The sequence below is a fragment of the Mus musculus genome, chromosome 13 (assembly GCF_000001635.26).
Source record: "Mus musculus strain C57BL/6J chromosome 13, GRCm38.p6 C57BL/6J".
NCBI lineage: Eukaryota > Metazoa > Chordata > Mammalia > Rodentia > Muridae > Mus > Mus musculus.
The window spans coordinates 98814137-98833576 of record NC_000079.6 but is presented as its reverse complement, the minus strand read 5'-3'; the positions used below and the strand labels follow the sequence as shown (position 1 = coordinate 98833576).

The 19440-nt window shown below is 45.3% G+C and overlaps 1 protein-coding gene, 1 long non-coding RNA gene and 1 pseudogene across 6 annotated transcripts in view; 1 reads left to right on the top strand and 2 right to left on the bottom strand.

The window, feature by feature from the left end:
* Positions 1-1691: 1691 nt before the first annotated feature.
* Positions 1692-17596, bottom strand: Gm34995. The gene is made up of 3 exons (XR_382806.4): positions 17508-17596; positions 12965-13065; positions 1692-1880 (listed from the first exon to the last, which is right to left on the bottom strand). It is a non-coding gene; the product is annotated as a predicted gene, 34995 (long non-coding RNA).
* Positions 16312-16825, bottom strand: Gm18134 (predicted gene, 18134; annotated as a pseudogene).
* The window catches only part of Fcho2 (FCH domain only 2), a 93172-nt gene continuing 90731 nt past the window's right edge, over positions 17000-19440 (top strand). For 3 of the 5 annotated variants that reach the window (XR_001780779.2, XR_873743.3, XR_001780778.2), the window contains exon 1: positions 17000-18501. Coding sequence is in view for 2 of the 5 variants with exons in the window: in NM_172591.3 (NP_766179.2) it covers positions 18469-18501 (33 nt within the window). In the remaining 3 variants the exon portion in view is untranslated. The remainder of the gene's footprint in view (positions 18502-19440) is intronic. The other 2 variants (NM_172591.3, XM_011244652.3) reach the window with 2 other exon arrangements.

Below are 19440 nucleotides of genomic sequence, written 5' to 3'. Positions count from 1 at the left end.
TGTCCATCAGCCATCATCGATGGATAAAGAAAATGTCCGTGGAGTTTTATTTAGCCATAAAGAAAAAGTAAAATTATGTAATCCAGGGGGAAATGGAGACCATGAAGTTAAGTGACTCACATAAACATGTTTTTTCATGAGGAAATCTCCATTTAAACACCAGCATGTATATGTATGCATGTTTATATGACATGAAAGTATATGAGGGCCTATTGGGAGGAAGAAAGGGGAAGGGAGAGGAAGACAAATAGTGCGTGTTTTCTTATGTGCAGAAGTTAGACAAATATATGCAAATGACAGGAAAGCAGATGGGGAACACCTGGCCAGGAGGAAGGGCACCGGCAGGAGTGGCAGGGATTCTGGGGACTGGGGGGAGGGGCAAAAGTGGACAACTTATACTGATATTATAATGAAAATGTAATAATGTAACCCCTTCATTTGCACCTTAACTAAAAGTATTTTTAAAAAAGCAAAATGAATATCAATGGAAGAAATGAAAGCCAAGCTATCCAAGTATTATTAACATGACAAGGAAAGGCTAGATGTCTCCTGCCTCTCCTTTTAGAAACTAAAAGTAACAAGAATGAGAAACCATGTTGCCAGCTCCACACCTCCCAAACTAAAAGACGTAAGGAGGAGGGAGGCCTCACAGCCACCGGAAGAGACCTACACTCAGCTGTGGGACTGAGAAGCCGGCAGCGCTCATGACTCCGGAGCAGAGCAGAGCAGAGATGAAGAATTAGCAGTCCTAGCCCAGCACGGGGGCATAGGACTTTAATCCAATGCCCTGGAAGCAGAAGCAGGCAGATTCAAGGCTAGCCTGATCTACATAGGGAGTTTTAGAACAACCAGGATAACCTAGAAAGGCCCTGTCTCAGACAAACAGGAAGTAGTCCCATTCTTGGCCTAGTGGTCTGAGGTGTTAGTGGGAACTGAGCAAAAAGCTGAGGGGGCCGATTTGAGTAAGAAGTGGTGCAAATTCACTGATTTTCCAGGAAGCAGCAAGCTGTTGAAGAAAGAGAAGAGGAAGTCTGTCCTGTGACACCCTTTTGGTGTTAACCTCAGATGGCTGCAGAGATGTCAATCCAGCGGAGATGATCCACATGAAGAAATGCTGTTAAGAGGAGAATTTCTGCTGAATGGAATCCAACCCTCCTCTCTCTTACAGAACTCCAGAAATCAAATAAGAATTCACCTTTTAAAGCTGGCATGGTGGTGCACGCCTTTAACCCCAGCACTCGGGAGGCAGAGGCAGGTGGATTTCTGAGTTTGAGGCCAGCCTGGTCTACAAAGTGAGTTCCAGGACAGCCAGGGCTATACAGAGAAACCCTGTCTCAAAAAACAAACAACAAACAAACAAAAAAAATCACCTTTTAAATTTTTTTCAAAAAAATCATAGAAATATGATATATATTATATATATATTTTAAATATATTTTTCACGTGTGTTTTGAGGAGTGAAAACACTAGTTCTGACCAAGTCAATGTCATCCTAACCAGTTTCACTCTGCAGCAGGAATAAAAGGGAGCCAGACAAGTTGTCATGGATTATTGTTACGAATTAACTTTTCACTTGGTTTGCACAGATTTAAAAGTTTGGGAAGAGGAATCATGTAGATAAGTTCATGAATGGTATCTTTCAACGTCAGCAGGTATAGAATAATTACCATATTCACTCATTAATTTAAAATAATATTTAATGTAGAGTTCAGAAGAACATTCCAGAAATAAAGACATCAGCTGATCAGAGGGGCAGACTTCATCATTGACGAAGGTCTCCTTAGCAGAAACAGACGTCCATACTTCCTCTCTTCTAAGGGCAGAGGAAATCGCTGGAGTCCTTGATGCTCTCAATGTGGAGAGGAGACGTCTTTCTCAGCCTATCTGTCATAGATGAACGAATGTCTGGCATCTCAGTACCACGTTTGGGGGCATACAATGATAAGTCTACCTTAGCTTATACAGCGCCATTGAATAAAATGCATGTGGAACATCTTTAACAACATAGGTTTTAATAACTATATTTGACTCGTTTTTATTAGATATTTTCTTTATTTACATTTCAAATGTTATCCCCTTACCTGGTCTCCCTCTGAAGCCCCCCTCCCCCTGCTTACCAACCCACCCACTCCAGTTTCCTGGCCCTGGCATTCCCCTACACTGGGGCGTAGAATATGTTTAACTTTTAAGAAAACAAATCAGAGACTGAAGAGGTGGCTCAGTGGTTAAGGGCACTTGTTTTTGCAAAGGATCTATGTTTGGTTCCTGGCAACCACATGGTGACTCATAATTATTTGTAACACCAGTACCAGGAGATCTGATGCCCTTTTCTGATCCCAATGAGGCTAGGCACATAAGTCTTTCTCACACACAGAGAGAGAGACACACACATACAGGCAAAACACATAAATTTTTCAAACTTTCTTTTAAAAATGGATAATCTTTTAGGAAGGTTTAAAAGATAGGTAGAGGGGCTGGAGAGATGGCTCAGAGGTAGGTTAAGAGCACTGACTGCTCTTCCAGAGGTCCTGAGTTCAAATTCCAGCAACCACATGGTGGCTCACAACCATCTATATCAGGATCCAATGCCCTTTCTGGTGTGTCTAAAGATAGCAACAGTGTACTCATATACATAAAAAAAATAAATCTTTAAAACAAAAAATAGGAAAAAAAATTTAAAAAGCAGGGCAGTGGTGGCTCACACCTTTAATCCCAGCACTTGGGAGGTAGAGGCAGGCGGATTTCTGAGTTCGAGGTCAGCCTGGTCTACAGAGTGAGTTCCAGGACAGCCAGGGCTACACAGAGAAACCCTGTCTCGAAAAAAAACAAAACAAAACAAACAAACAAACAAACAAAAGATGAGTGAAAACAATCCAGGAAATTTCTTTTTTTTAAAGATTTATTTTATTTATATGAGTACACTGTGGCTGTCTTCAGACACACCAGAAGAGGGCATCGGATCTCATTACAGATGGTTGTAAGCCATCATGTGGTTGCTGGGAATTGAACTCAGGACCTTTGGAAGAGCAGTCAGTGCCCTTAACTGCTGAGCCATCTCTCCAGCCCCACAATCCGGGAAATTTAATGATTTGTTTTTTCTTAGTTATGTTTCTAAGTCTCCGTGTGGGAGATAACACGGAGAGAGATACCTGCAGAAGACACAGCACCTGCAGCGTCCAGATCCCTTAGAACTGGAGTTACACATGGTGTGAGCTGCCAGACTGGGGCACTAGGACCCTAACTCTTCTCAAGAGCAGTGTGTGTGTCCTTAACCACTGAGTCACTGTCCTAGGCTGGAGTGTTCAGATGTCGCATATACTTACTATTTAGAATAGAAGAATAATCCTAAAAATCAAGAAAATAAAGCACTATGCAATAATTTTACACAATTGACAACAAGCAAATTGTATTAAAGGTTTAAAAAAAAAAAATACAAAGAATACGACGTTTTTTTCCATGCTCAGAACCGAACCCAGGGTCTCACTCATACTTGGCAAACTGTACCATTGAGCTACATCCACAGCCCAGGATGTGTTTACATTTTTATTATATACATTCTTCACCTCTCTAGTGATATTTATGTTTTTCATATTAAGCATACAAACCATACGGTACATCTGGCTACAGCACTATCCCTTAACCTCGTGGCTACCACCATTATTTTTAAATTCTGGGTAAAATTTCTCTTAATGTTAAAATTTATGTTTCTAAATATGTAGAATATTGACACAAAGCAAAAATTAGAAGGTAATTTCTAAATTTCTAAAGCCAATCTTTGTTTTTCTTTCTCCCTTCTTTCCTTCCTTCCTTGCCCACTCTGTTTTTGTTGTTGTTGTTGTTGTTTCTTTGTTTGTTTTTTGTTTTTTGGTTTTTTTTTGAGACAGGGATTCTCTGTGTAATGCTGGTTGTACTGGAACTCTGTAGACCAGGCTGACCTTGAACTCAGAGATCCGCCTGCCTCTGCCTCTGCCTCTGCCTCTGCCTCTGCCTCTGCCTCTGCCTCTGCCTCTGCCTCTGCCTCTGCCTCTGCCTCTGCCTCTGCCTCTGCCTCTGCCTCTGCCTCTGCCTCTGCCTCTCTGCCTCTGCCTCTCTGCCTCTGCCTCTCTGCCTCTGCCTCTCTGCCTCTGCCTCTCTGCCTCTGCCTCTCTGCCTCTGCCTCTCTGCCTCTGCCTCTCTGCCTCTGCCTCTCTGCCTCTGCCTCTCTGCCTCTGCCTCTCTGCCTCTGCCTACAGAGTGCTGGAACTAAAGGCGTGTGCCACCATCACCTAGCACCTTTTCCTTTTTTAAAGACAGGGTCTCATGGTCTCAGGCCATGACTGTTACATAACTCACTATGTAGGCCAAGCTGGTTTTGAACTCACAGAGAGCCATTTACCTGTCTCTGCCTCTTTTTTTTTTTTTTTTTTTTTTTTTTTTTTTTTGGTTTTTCAAGACAGGGTTTCTCTGTATAGGCCTGGCTGTCCTGGAACTCACTCTGTAGAACCAGGGTGGCCTCGAACTCAGAAATCCGCTTGCCTCTGCCTCCCGAGTGCTGGGATTAAAGGCGTGCGCCACCATGCCCAGCTCTATCTATGCCTCTTGAGTACTGACAGGGACTAAAAGCCTGCCACACCACACCTGACAAAGACTTTAATTTTTTTAAAATTATGTATAATATGTGGAGTCCAGAAGAATGCATCAGATCCCCTGGAGCTAGAGTTACAGGTCGCTATGAACCACTGGGTGTTCTGGAAGCTACACGCCAGTCCTCTGGAAGAGCAGAACCCACTCTTAACCACTGAGTCATCTCTCCAGCCCCTCAATTTCCTTTTCAATAATGTCACCTTAGTCCCCCCTCTTCAGACAGTCATTATCACCACTTGCTTACGTATCCTTTTTTCCAGAGATAGTATATTTGCATTCAAGAAAATAGGTATTAGCCAGGTGTGGTGACGCATGCCTTTAGTCCTAGCACTTGGGAGGCAGAGGCAGGCGGATTTCTGAGATCAAGGCTAGCTGGTCTACAAAGTGAGTTCCAGGACAGCCAGGGTTATAGAGAGAAACCCTGTCTCGAAACACCAAAAAAAGAAAGAAAATAGGTATTAAATTGTACACATATTGTGAGTGTACATGTCTGCATATACATATAAAACATTTATATTCACACAGACTTCTTAAAGCATGTGGTAGTATGTTGTGGTTTTTTTTTGTTGTTGTTGTTGCTGTATACAGACACACCAGAAGAGGGCGTCAGATCTCATTACAGATGGTTGTGAGCCACCATGTGGTTGCTGGGAATTGAACTCACGACCTCTGGAAGAGCAATCAGTGCTCTTAACCACTGAGCCATCTCTCCAGCCCGTTGAATTTTTTTCTTAGCCATGTTTTTCTAGTGGAGATGGTTAGCACCTTGCTATCTTGCACTTCTTTTTTTTTTTTTTTTTTTTTTTAAAGATGTATTTATTATGTGTAAGTACACTGTAGCTGTCTTCAGACACTCCAGAAGAGGGAGTCAGATCTTGTTACAGATGGTTGTGAGCCACCATGTGGTTGCTGGGATTTGAACTCCGGACCTTCAGAAGAGCAGTCAGGTGCTCTTACCCACTGAGCCATCTCACCAGTCCCTATCTTGCACTTCTATAACCCATCTTGCCCTCACTTTTCTGCCTGGTAGGTTCTTCCGCAGACACCACAAGATTCTTTCCTTCCATTCCATCCTCTCGGGCTACACTGAATATGTCTCCCAAATGGGTCCCTTGTTCCCTGTTTTTTAATAGTCTTCACTGCTTTCAGCTGGTGTGTTTTACCGTGCAGGCACTATTCTCAGAGGTTTACGTGTTGTGTTGTGATTCATAATAGTGTCTCTTTGAAGTAGGTAGTAGTATCCCTACATTACAGCTGTGTGGCTTGAGCCCTGCACATGGATGAGGCAGTGTCCTCAAGGACAGGGACAGGAAGCTCAGGAGCCACTGTCCAGGCAGTGTCACGTTAGAGGTTAGAGGCATTGTCTACATGGCCCCTCATTTCTTATTTAAAAACAAACAAACACAAACTTATTTCAATAGTGGGGACTAAACCCAGGCCTTTACATACACTAGGCCCGTGCTCACCACTGACCCCATTACAAAGCCCTTTTGAAGACGGGTCTTTCTAGGGAGCTCGGGCTAATCTCAAACTTTGTGATCCTTCTGCCTCAGCCTCTTGAGTACTGGGATTAGAAGAGAGTGCATAGCGGGGTTGGGGAGTTGGGTGTGTAGGGCTGGGTGCTTGGCTTTAATCCCTGGCAGAGGCAGGTGGATTGATGTGAGTTCAAGGCCAGAGTGGTGAACATAGTGAGTTCTAGGACAGCCAGAAATACACAGAGAGAACCCCTGTCTTGAAAAATAAATAAATGATTAAAGAAAGAAAGAAAAAGAAAAAGGAAAAAGTGTGCATAGCATTCCTGGCATGCATTCCTTTTTATTTGAAAAATACATCTTACCATGTATGTACATCGTGGACCTTACCAAGTATGTACATCGTAGAACTTACCATGTATGTACATCATGGAACTTACCATGTATGTACATCATCGTGGAACTTACCATGTATGTACATCGTGGAAAGACTTCATGCATTCCCTCACACATGTGTGGTGAGAACAATTAAAATCTCTTCCTGGGCCTGGTGGCTGTAGCACACTTGGTAACACGAGCGAGGCTCTGAGGTTAGAGCCTCAGCACTGAAAACTAAGGTGTTCAGTGATTTGGGGAAGCACAGACTGGAGAGATGGCTCAGTGCTTAAGAGCACTCACTGGCTATTCTTCCAAAGGTCCTGGGTTCAATTCCCAACACACACACACACACACACACACACACACACACACACACGGCAGCTCACAAACTGTCTCTAACTCCATTTCTACGGGATCTGACACCCTCACAACAATGCACATAAAATAAAATTAAAAGTTATTTTTTAAAAGATTTATTTATTATGTATACCGCATTCTGCCTGCATGTATGCCTGAAGGCCAGAAAAGGGCACCATGGGCTGGAGAGATGGCTCAGTAGTTAAGAGCACCAACTGGCGGGGCGTGGTGGAGCACGCCTTTAATCCCAGCACTTGGGAGGCAGAGGCAGGCAAACTTCTGAGTTTGAGGCCAGCCTGATCTACAAAGTTCCAGGATAGCCAGGGCTTTACAGAGAAACCCTGTCTCAAAAAACAAACAAACAAACAAACAAACAAAAAGAGCACCAACTGCTCTTCCGAAGGTCCTGAGATCAAATCCCAGCAACCATATGGTGGCTCACAACCATTCCTAATGAGTTCTGTTGCCCTCTTCTGGTGCATCTGAAGACAGCTACAGTGTACTTAGATATAATAATAAATAAATCTATTTTTAAAAAAAGTGGGGGTGCCAGATCTCATTACAGATAGTTGTGAGTCACCATGTGGTTGCTGGCTGGGAATTGAACTCAGGACCTCTGACAGTGCTCTTAACCTCTGAGCCATCTCTCCAGCCCCCAAAATTATGTAAAAGAAAGAAAAGTGCAATGTAATGTCATCAGCTCTACCTACCCTGTATGAACTGCTTCCTCTTGTGTCCTGTACTTCAATATGACACTAGACTGATGTCCTGGCCTAAGTTTTGATATTGTACTTATTTATCATATATTATGTATTTTCTTGTCTATCCCTTCTGTCTGTAAGAACTCTGAGAGCAAGAGTCACCTGTTCTTTTCGCACATGTAGGAAAGGCCAAAACACAGCAGTGATGTAAGAAATGTTTGTGGGACGAATGCACAGCCAGATCTGTATGTTATATCTAGCCTATCCTAAATATAGGAGCCCACGCACAAGTTGGGAAGCAGGAGATGTGCCTTTCTGTTTGTGGGTTTGTTTTTCAAGATAGGGTGTCTCCTTGCAGCCCTGGCTGTCCTGGAACTTGCTTTGTAAACCAGGCTGGCTTCGAGCTCACAGAGCACTGTCTGCCTCTGCTACTGGAGTGCTGGGGTTAAAAGCTTGCACCACTACTGCCTGGTGAGATGGTGCATTTTTTCAGGAGCAAAGAAACAGAACACCCACCCCTGACACACACACACAGCAACACCAGGTTAAATGTATAAACCTGCGAGGGGAGAGCAGAAAAAATTGTAAACAGAAGCTATGGCTTCTGTCCCAGCTTTAGATGACCTCATTGAAGGGCTGCATCCATCAGTGAACAGGCAGAGAAGAGAAATGTAAGGGACATTATAGCAAGAATATGTGTGAGTGACATTCTTTTCTCAGAAGACATATTTGAAGAGAAGTTTGAATATAGGAAAGAACTGGTTTTAGCTGCATGTGGGAGGTAGAAGGAAAAAAAACAACCTATATTTTATGTGCCTAAATGGGAAAATGCAAAAAAAGAAACCAACCAACCAACCAACCAAACAAACAAACAAACAAAAAAACAGTTGATGACACTTTTATGCTCTTGAAACACAATAAGGAAAGGCAGATGTCATCCTATAGGATTTTAAAGATAGGACCAAACGCATCATTTCTGTGCATGTATGTATGTGTGTGTGTGTGTGTGTGTGTGTGTGTGTGTGTGTGTGTGTGTGCTGCATGTGAGCTGCATAGGTGCTCTGGACACTAAGCTATACCCAAGCCTTACTTCCTTCATTTGAATCTCTGATTGGCTTTGAGTGGCCCTCCCTACAGAGGGTTACAGAGAGAATGTGGTGGTTGTTCCTAATGGTTTTGATGGAGGGCAGTTGGAACATCAGTAGGCTGAAAGGATTTTCTGTCTTCTCCTACCTGTAAAAAAAAGGCTCTTTTTCCTTTTCCTTTTTCAGTACTTTGGTTTGAATCCCTCGCCCTGCTTTCCAGCATATGCTTGACCGTGGAGCTGCACCCTCAACCCACAGGGACCAGTTTTTAATACAATAACCAGATGTCCTGTTTGGGGTGGGTCAGCCCTATAGTTTTATTAGACTTTGAGTTTTTGAACAATTACACTTTAGAGCTGACAGTAAGGAGACAAAAGAGTTTTGAAACAGGATGTTGTAAATAAATGTCTTTAAATTTTTTATGGGATCCTTATTAGCGTTTATATCCCTAACATATCAAATCATATACCTAGGTTTAGGGGAAGGAAGCCAAAGAAAAGGTCAACTTATGGAGAGAATGTGAAGATATTTGAACAACAACAACAACAAACCCAATCATAGATCTCTATCTCCATCTATATATCTATCTTTATATGTATGTATGTGTGTGTATATATTCATGTGTGTGTGTGTGTGATAAAATTTGTAAACTAAAGTCCCAGGGACAAGTTTAACTTTCCTTTTTTTTAAAAAAAGATTTATTTATGATTTTATCTAAGTACACTGTAGGTGTCTTCAGACACACCAGAAGAGGGCATCAGACCCCATTACAAATGGTTGTGAGTAGTCGGGTGTAGTGGCCCACGCCTTTAATTCCAGCACTAGGGAGGCAGAGGCAGGCAGACTTCTGAGGCCAGCCTGGTCTACAAAGTGAGTTCCAGGACAGCCAGGGCTACACAGAGAAACCCTGTCTCGGGAAAAAAAAAAAAAACAACAACAAGAAAAACAAACAAACAAACAAAAAAACAAACAAACAAAAAAGGGTTGTGAGTCACCATGTGGTTGACTCAGGACCTCTGGAAGAGCAGTCAGTGCTCTTAACCGCTGAGACATCTCTCCAGCCCTTAGCTTTCCTCTTAATGCTCCCTCTTTCCATTTTGGTGTTCTCAGGGTCTCACTTCCCTCAGCAACACTCTGTCTACACCTCTTTGTGTGTTTGTGTGGAGAAAGTGGGAGGTGGTGCAGTGGTCAACCCCAGGGGTCCTTCCTTGACCCTGCGCCACTGCAGGGATTATAAACTCCTAGCACTCACTTGGCTCTTTCTATACAGGTTCTGGGGACCAAACTCTGGTCCTGTGTTTGGACAGCAAGTATTCACAGCCTGAATCCCTTCCCAGACAAACACTTAAAGATACCTCCAGAAAGGAGTACATATTTATAGATCATATTCTAGTGGTGTTCACTTCCAAAAAATCATTTAAAGACAAATGCACTTAACTTTCTTTCTTTTCTTTTCCTTTTCTTTTCTTTCTTTTGTTTTGTTTTGCTTTGCTTTGCTTTGTTTTGTTTTTTGAGACAGGGTTTCTCTGTGAAGCTCTGGCTGTCCTGAAATTCATTCTGTAGACCAGGCTGGCCTCGAACTCAGAAATCCGCCTGCTTCTGCCTCCCAAGTGGTGGGATTAAAGATGTGCGCCACCACTGCCCGGCCGCACTTAATTTTCAAACTGAAGCTCACATTGTATGCCAAAGACTGTTTTCTTTTGTGACTCGCAATGTAAGGATTGTGGGTAAAATTTGGATTATAATATTGAGGAAAATGGGTCTATGGAAATAAGAAACTCCAGGAGAGGGAAGGATGGAGGGAGGAGAGGAGAACACTTTCGTTTCTTCCTAAATTATTTGCCTCCCAACTCAAAAGGCCAGCTAGAACTAACTGAAGGAGAATAGGACATCTGTGCCACCACCACTTTTAAGGATTAGGGGTCATTAAGGAAGGAGGGCTAGAAATAGTGTAAGAGCCTGGTGATAAGAAGGGCCCTGAAATGCTGTCTTTTGGGCACAGCAATACACTCAAAACCATAGCAGCTGTGGTTATCAGCAATGAGCCTGCCCAAGACCAGGTCTAGAAGTCAACCATGGATCACAGAGGGGCTCAGAGGTTCTACCCTTCCCACTCAACCACTGGCCACTGATAGGTTTTAGGGGAGGAATAGCCACCGTGTTCAGTTGTGTATCCTGAGAACTCTAGGGATACACAGAATTCACATGGATGTAACAGGGGAATCCTTTAATATACAGGACTGAAATAACCCATAAAGCTGTTGTTCCTCTGACTAAAACCTAGGACCTTAGGCTCCAATGGGTAGTTCCAAACCCACAGTTATGCAGATGCTCCTGGTTAGACTCAGTGAATCAAAAAAAAAAAAAAAAAAAAAAAAAAAAGGCTGGGTGGTGGCAGCACATGACTTTAATCCCAGAATTCTGGAGGCAGAGGCAAGCAAATTGCTAAGTTCGAGACCAGCCTGGTCTACAAAACAAGTTCCTGGACAGCCAGGGATACACAGAGAAACCCTCTCTTGAAAAACAGAGAAGGGAAGGGGGAGCAAAGAGGAGGAAAAGAGGTGGCGGGGAAGGAGAAAGCACAGAGTATAGGTAGAGTTTCCATTACATGCCTTTGCAAAAGCAAGCTGAGGGAAGAGGGTATACAGAAAATCTGAGTGGAAGAGAGAGAAAAGAATAAAGCTAAAACATTTCCCAGAAGCTGGCAGCCAAGAGTAGTGTGTGTCACCCAAGTGTGTCTGTCCCACTGTTTAACTAGGGTTGCTTGCACGAACATTAGTTAAGGGCTATTTTTGGAGCAAAGGCAACCTACTAATGGCTACACCACTAGGAAAATAAATCCCCTTCCCTTAGCAACCACTGATTGCCAACAGGTTCCTCAGGAGCCCTTCTCCTGTCTATTATGGAGCGTTGCCAGGCCCTGTCTCCTGCAGGTAACCATAGCTGTTGAGTTCATGACTGCAGGATCCTGCTTAATCGCAGTGGTTGTACTCGCTGGTTTTCTTTTCTAACAACAAGCTATACTCATCAGACCAGGAAGGTGTATCCGTTGAGGCCATGTCTTCATGAGATCCAGTTGTAAGGAATTTTCTCAATTAGTGATCAATGGGGAGGGCCCAGCCCATTGTGGGTGGTGCCATTTCTGGGCTGATAGTCCTGGGTTCTACAAGAAAGCAGGCTGAGCAAGCCATGAAGAGCAACCCAGTAAACAGCATCCCCCCACCACGGCCCCTGCATCAACAGTTTCTGCCTCCTGGTCCCTGCCGTTTGAGCTCCTGTCCTGACTTCCTTCAATACCAAACAGCAATATGGAAGTGTAAGCCAAATAAACCCTTTCCTCCCCAACTTGCTCTTTGGTCATGGTACCTCGTCACAGCAATAGAAACCCTGACTAAGACAGTGGATTAAAGTCCAGTAATGCTACGGCCCTTCTCCCCATTCTCTGGCTCTTACACCTCATGCCCCCTGCCTTCATGCTTCCTGAGCCTCCTGAGCAGGGAGTGAAGTCTTATTAATGACTGAGCACTGAGCACTCAGCAGTCACTTAGCCTCAGCACTTAGGCCAGCTGTGAGTCTCTTCACTACCCACTGCTCACTGTGAGGCTGATCAAGGCTGAGAGCAACTCTAGGCCATAAGTATAATAGAAGACAATTGATGCCCTGTTCATTTAGCCAAGCAACAGTGGTAGATACCCCTAGAGCCTGTGATCTCCCTAGCCACGGGCTTTTCACCAGGTTTACAGTATCAGGCAATGGATTCCTTTCTGCAGAGCAGGCAGGCCTCACACCCTCTCAAGCCCAGAGCTCTAGAAATTGGAGAACACAGCACAGGCAGCTGCTCAGCTGTAGTGCAGGCCTCTTGGTAGATGACACCACAGTAAGTAGGATTTGAGGAAGAATTCACAGGAGATGCCCGGCTACTTTATAACTTTATAACATTCCATTTTTGCATGAACGACTTCAGTCCCATAAGACCTGCATTGATCCCTTCGAAGATTAGTGCTCCCATGGACTAAATTATTTCTCCTAGGCCCACCTCCTAGGAAAGCAGTTGGATCCAAACCATGCCAGCCAGACTCAGCTCCCTGACCAGGCTCCAGAGGCTCTTTAAGGATGATCAAGCCTACTTCCTCCTTGCATAGCTTAGCCAATGGTGCCTCTTGCTTGATTGCTCTAGCTTAATTCCTATTAGTCCAGTTAGGGAGATAGCCAGCCCCAAGAGCCCAGTTTCTTGTCAGTTCCTTCCTGAGGGAAAAGCAGAGGGGGGAAGGCTAATCTCGGTGAGGGTGCCCTTTGAGACAATGTTGCATCACTCATGTAACACACATGCACTGTTCCCACCTCGCACCAGGCACTCACTGCTCCATGTTCCTTAGTGAGACTCTTCTACCATCTCCTTCCTGTTGGATTGTGTCTTATTGCACAAACGCTTAATGAGATGGCTACTGCCTGTATAAATGAGGGAAAGGAGAGAATGGGTAAAGGATAGTAAGGAAGATTAGGCCCAGTTACATTGAAACAAAAAAGAACAAGAATTGCTCTACTCTGGACATGGTCATATTGAACTAAAATTAAGTATTTAATAATTATTACTCTAAACATTTTTCCATTTTTCTATCTCATTCTTTCCTTTGTACAACGTTTTGTTTGTTTGTTTGTTTAAGTTACTTTATTTATATGAGTACATTGCAACTGTCCGACACACTAGAAGAGGGCATCAGGTCCCATTACAGATGGTTGTGAGCCACCATGTACTTGCTGGGAATTGATCTCAGGACCCCTGAAAGAGTAGTCAGTGCTCTTAACCACTGAGCCATCTCTCCAGCCCCCTGTACAACATATTTTTGTGAATATTTTTTGTGTGTCTGTAATTTTAGCTTACTTACCATACCATCTTCTGCCTTTCTACTTAACATTAATGTCTTTATGCTGTCAGTGCCTTTGTGACTCTGTAGTTTCTCTTAGTTTTGAGAGCTCTGGTTGGTTCCCTGTGTGGCCACCAGCAGTGTAAAGCCCTGAGCCAGCCGGTCAGGTGTTTATGCTTCTGCCTAAGATAGCAAGGGAAAGGAACCCTCTGGGAAAATACATCTCATTACAGAGGGAGGGATGCGGCCACATCCAATTGCTGCTGGTCCCAAGTGCACCTGAGAGAGAGAAGCATGCGGTGGGCTTCTGCCATCAGAGCAGAGGCCGCTGGCCTGAGGTTACAGTTAGTTCTCTTCTGCCCTTTGATCGACTTGTTTTCACCCCTCAGCCCTCACAGTGCAGCCTGCCTGGCTACCATCTGCTGAAGCATTGCTTTTCTTTGTTTTGCATAAAGTGTTAGCTTTCAAAATGCTTGTTCTTGAGTAGGGGGAAAAAATTGAGAATTGCAGATTTCTGAGATCTGCTTGTTTCTTGCCTCCTGGGGCTTAGCTCTTTTCCCACTTGCTGTTTATTGTTGAGCAGGAGTACAGCACCTGCCACAGGGAAATAGCAGGGACAGGTCTACTCAAGCTTCTGGGCTGCTCTCATTTGAAGACTTAGTGAAATACATTTACAAAATTACATCTAGAACAAATAGGAAAATGTGCCTTCCTTTACAGCCACTCCTCTGAAACGAAACTAGCAGTTATGAGGAAATAGGCCTGGCAACTAAATGTTGACTAATGTGCTTTGAGCTATAAAGCTGGGTCAGAAGGCCATATTCATACTGAGGAATGCATAAGTGGCCATGTTCCATTGCCTAATGCATCAGGCCTTTGAACTTGGACGTAAGCCATATTTTATAAGCCCAAGTAAGCTCATTTTATGTAAAATTTTCCTTCTATTAGTTGCTACCATTCATTAAGTTATGATTTAACAGACAGGAATGCTTTGGGCTGTAATGTCTATGCTTGGGTGAGAGTTTAATGGGGAACAAGAGCCTCTCCGCAGAAATCAGCATGTTCATGGCAGGTGTAGTGAAACAAGTGGAAGGCAAATCTGATGAGGACATCTCAAAATGGGAGCCTCAAGCATTGAGCCCTATCCCCAAAAGAGATGAAGCCCACCTTGAATCCTTTGTTCCATTCCATCTTAGTTTCACTAAAGCTGGCACTCTGCAACAAGGTGCTCAGACCCAACAGGATTGCTTTGAAAGCATTTAAACTAAGGTCAAAAGTTCAGCCACACAGAACTTCATATTTTTAAAAAATTGTATGTATGTATGTATGTATGTATGTATGTATGTATGTATTTATTTATTTATTTGAGACAGGGTTTCTCTGTGTAGCCCTGGCTGTTCTGGAACTCTGTCTGTAGACCAGGCTGAGCTCAAACTCAGAAATCCACCTGCCTCTGCCTCTCAAGTGGTGAGATTAAAGGCGCTTGCCATCACTGCCTGGCAGAACTTCATATTTTCATGAACTATGGGATTAGCATCGATTAAAGAATGTGTAAAAGGAATGGAGTGACTGCGTAGCCAAGGACTCAGCCACCTTGACATGTTTATGACAGGCTTAATGACCCATCCAGTCACCAAACATTAACTAAGTACCTGTCAGGGGGCTGGCATTCGGTGACAGGAAGCTGTAGTTTGTTGTTAGACATGTCAGGCTTAGTGTGTGGAGCAATCATACTGTGAGTGGCTCCCCGCTCAAGGCCTTCCCTCTTCTGTATCCCAGGAAACATCTCCCCTAAGGACAGACAGTGACTGATGCCACCCACATTCTTCTTCTATTATACCATCTTGTCTGAAATCCAGTCACCTTAATCACTGTTTATAAAGCTCTGCAACTTAAAAGCCAGGTAATTACAAGACAATGGACCCCCTGAGCGTCTGAAACACACAAAGGAGTATTTATCTTTATGGCAGACAGCCTTGCTATCTATGTGACCGACAACAGAACTGTGGCCAGGGTAGCAGCTACACTCTGCCAAAGGGCCAGTGTTGTCACCACAAATTAGAACCTTAAGAGAAGGCAAATCTGGGTTTGACACTACTGGGAGAAAACATGTTTTGTTATTCAAGAACCAAATGCATTGAAACTGAGTGGAAGGACTTGACAAGTTAACCTCCCTCTGTAATAAGCACTTCAGTGCCTCAAATTTGCCTCAACTCCAAAGCTGCCTGCTTCTGATGGGGCAGCCATTCCACACCTCCTCTAACAGATTTTTACTGCCATTCACAGTTTACCTTTTACCACGAGGATACAGAGGAAAAGATATTAACGGGTTTTGTTGGGACCTGAATAGCATTGGTCATGGGAGAGGAGATTTATGGTTAGGGGGTCAGGGCTTAATATTAGATCATGATTAACAGAGTCACCTGTGTAGCTTTCCCTTTTTAAAATATATATTTATTTATTTCATGTATATGATTATATTGTAGCTATCTTCAGACACACCAGAAGAGGGCATCAGATCTCATTACAGATGGTTGTGAGCCACCATGTAATTGCTGGGAATTGAATTCATGACCTCTAGAAGAACAGTCAGTGCTCTTAACCACTGAGCCATCTCTCCAGCCCGTAGCTTTTCTTTTTAGAGGAAGTGTGTGTGAGTGTGTGTGTGTGTGTGTGTGTGTGTGTGTGTGTGTAAGAGAGAGAGAGACAGACAGACAGAGAGATAGACACACACAGAGATATGGTCATTTAACGCCTAGAATTTCAGGATCCTTTCTTTCTTTTTTTTTGTTTGTTTTGTTTTGTTTTGTTTTGTTTTCAGGTTTATTACAACAGCTCCAATTGGTGTTTGAAATTCATCGCAACTGTAGGCTGAGTGACCTGAAGGTTAGAGAGACTGCCAAGTCCAGAAGCTTCGGCATCTCCTTGGTGTCAGGATCCACCTCAGTGATCTCTTGATCTAGGGCTGAGACCTCAGGAACATAATTCTCCTCTCTCTCTCTCTCTCTCCCTCTCCCTCTCCCTCTCCCTCTCCCTCTCCCTCTCCCTCTCCCTCTCCCTCTCCCTCTCCCTCTCCCTCTCCCTCTCTCTCTCTCTCTCTCTCTCTCTCTCTCTCTCTCGCTCTGCAGCTTGATAGAGATGCCTCTCATAGGACCTCTCTGAATCTACTTCATCAGATGGGTCACATAGCCAGCTATCTTGTTCCGAAGTTTCTAGCTGGGGATAATGGAGGTCTCCTCCCACAGGCGCTTGTTACTGTGGAAGCCATTACCCAGGTGTGTGTAGTACTTCTCGATGATGACCTGGGCCGCCTTCTTCACAGTCTTGGTGTGAACTCGGCCCATGTTGGCGGGTCTCAGTAAAAAAAGGAAACTCGGGGATCCTCTCTCGCACTAAGCCTGGTGATATTAGGAATCCAGTACCAGCCGCTTTTGCAGGGTGAGCTTTCTTACTCCTTTTGTTAGAATTTTCTTCTATCTTAAGCACCAAGGATAGCATAACTGGGCTGATGGTTTACAAAACAAAAGCAAATATTTATTTTAAATGGAAGAGTTAACATATACAAGAAAAACAAAAACAAACAAACAAAGGAGAGATTGCTCAGTGGTTATGAGTATTAATGCTCTTGGAGAGGACCCTGATTCAATTCCAAAGTCCACATGGTGATTCACAACTTTCTGTATCTTCAGTTTCAGAGGATCCCACACGCTCTTCTGGTCTTATTGGGCACTAGGCACACACATGGAATTCATACCTAACATGCAGGCAAATCACTCATACACATAGACCTTTTAAAATAGTATATGGAAATAGCATCTTTCCATCATTCAACTACTTGTATGGCCAATCTTGTTCCTCCTATACCCTAGTCTTCTGCCCTGCTTCCACCAAATACTCCTGAGCAGATGCTAGATGTCTTAGCTTTACGTGAATATTTCTGAAAGATATTCTTATAAAGGCACAACCTTTGTCTGGTTATCTTTTGCTATCGACTATATAAAAGATACATGAAAAGTGTTTACATACATCGTTTGGGGAGGCAAATAATTTCCTTTGAAGAAAGTGCTACATTGTCCATGTTTGAAAACGATCTTAGGACGTGCGGTGTTCATACTGTAGTTAAAACTACACTAAATCATCTCTGGAGCTTGACTTCCAACTTGCAGATCTTTGACTTAGCTTAATGAACTTGGGACCTCTAAAGTTTTTTAAACTTTTGGAAAGAAAGGCATGGCGAGGGATTTCTTTTCCCCATCAGGCCGAAGCATGTTAAAACTTGTGTCCTTTCCTCCTGGGTGTACAAACTGGTAAGATTACCACCATGGGCTTTGTGAACAGGCCTGGAAGAGTCGCGTTTCGGGTCACGCCTGCTCTCGGCAGGCGGTCCAGGCCGGCTGGCTCCCTTGTGACCGACTGCACTGCCTGAGTCTTGCAGGCGACACTGGGCGTTCCCTCCCTTTCCGGCCTTGGACAGTTTTGTTTTGGATCTTACTTCCCAGTCAAGGAGAGGCTCCCTGTTGACCAAAGGTTTCCCAGTCTCCTTGGGGTGGCCGGCTGCCAAGTTTCCTTAGTCCCAGTCTGCCAGGACCTGGGACTGCTGGAGATCCTAGAAGGCCAGGACGCTGGACGCGAGGGGGCGTGGCCCTATTAGCTCCGCCCCCCGGGCCTGCGGGTAGCTCGACTCCCGCCAGCCCCGGAGGCTCGCGCAGACTAAGCTCTGTACCATTCCTTGCGAACGCTCGGACCCGGACAGGCTGCGCGCACGCGCACTCGGGAGCGACAGTCAGGCTCTCGCCCCGTGGTGGCGGCGGCCGCGCCTGCCGCTAGGTGGCGCATGCGCCCTAGAGGGCGCGGGCGGTCTCTGGGAAGAAGGCGGCGGCGGCGAGAGGCGGGGGCGCCGTAGGGGCCGGTCCGTGTTTACACAGCGGCGGGCGGGTGCGGACGCGGAACCCGGCGCGGCGGCGGCGGCGGCGGCGGCGGCGGCAAGATGGTCATGGCGCATTTCGTGGAGAATTTCTGGGTGAGCGGAGGGTGTTGGGGACGCCGCGGGCTTCGGTTTCTCCCCGCGGCCTGCGTGCGCGGCGGGCGGCGGCTCCTCGGGCGGCCGAGCGAGAGTCCACGGCCCCGGGGTTGCCCGGCCGAGCTCCCGCGGGCCACGGCTCTCCGGCCACCCGCCTCCTCCGGGTTGGCCACTGCGCGCGGCGCCCGGGCTGGCAGCGCGGCCCGGGAGTCTCGGCGGGGACTCCAGAGGGCCGGCGGCGCCGGGCGGGGACAAAGCGCCGACGGGGCGTGCGTGCGCGGCGTCCGGCGCGGGGAGCCGGGCACCCGGCTGGTCGGCTTCCCGCGGCGCAGGCCCGGGACCCCACGCAGAGTCCGTGCAGGGCCGAGCGGGCTCGGCACTTCCTCTTGGCCGCGCGGCTGGGCTGGTGGGGGCTGCGCCCAGGACTTTGCCTTCAGGCCTGCTCACAAAGCCCGTGGAAGTTGGGTTTCGTGGACCTTCCTCGGGCTCCCCACACCCCTCTAGTCTCCTCGCCGTGTGATTTCGTGCAGTTGCTGTTAGCCGATCGTGGCAAGTACGCTTCTGCCATGAACAGGAAAGTTACGTGTTTACTCAGGTATCTTGGCCGAACTTGGGTTTTCGTGGCCCGACAGTTGCAAATACGGCACCACTTTCATTTAGGTAAGGTGTTGAAAGGAGTCAGCTTTCAGTCATGCCAGCTACTGCTAGCTGAGATTCTTAATTCAGTCTCAAGCACGGGCTTGAATACAATCAGTTCATGGTTATTTGTTTTGAATGTTAATTCGCTTTTCGCAATCATCTGTACTCGGTGGTGTTTTTAAAGAGCGGTTTTATGCATGCACTTAAAGTGTATACTGTGAAGAGTTCCTCATTGTTTTTTTGCAAACATCACCACAGTCAATTTTAGAACAATTTCATAACCTCAGAAAAAATCCCTTA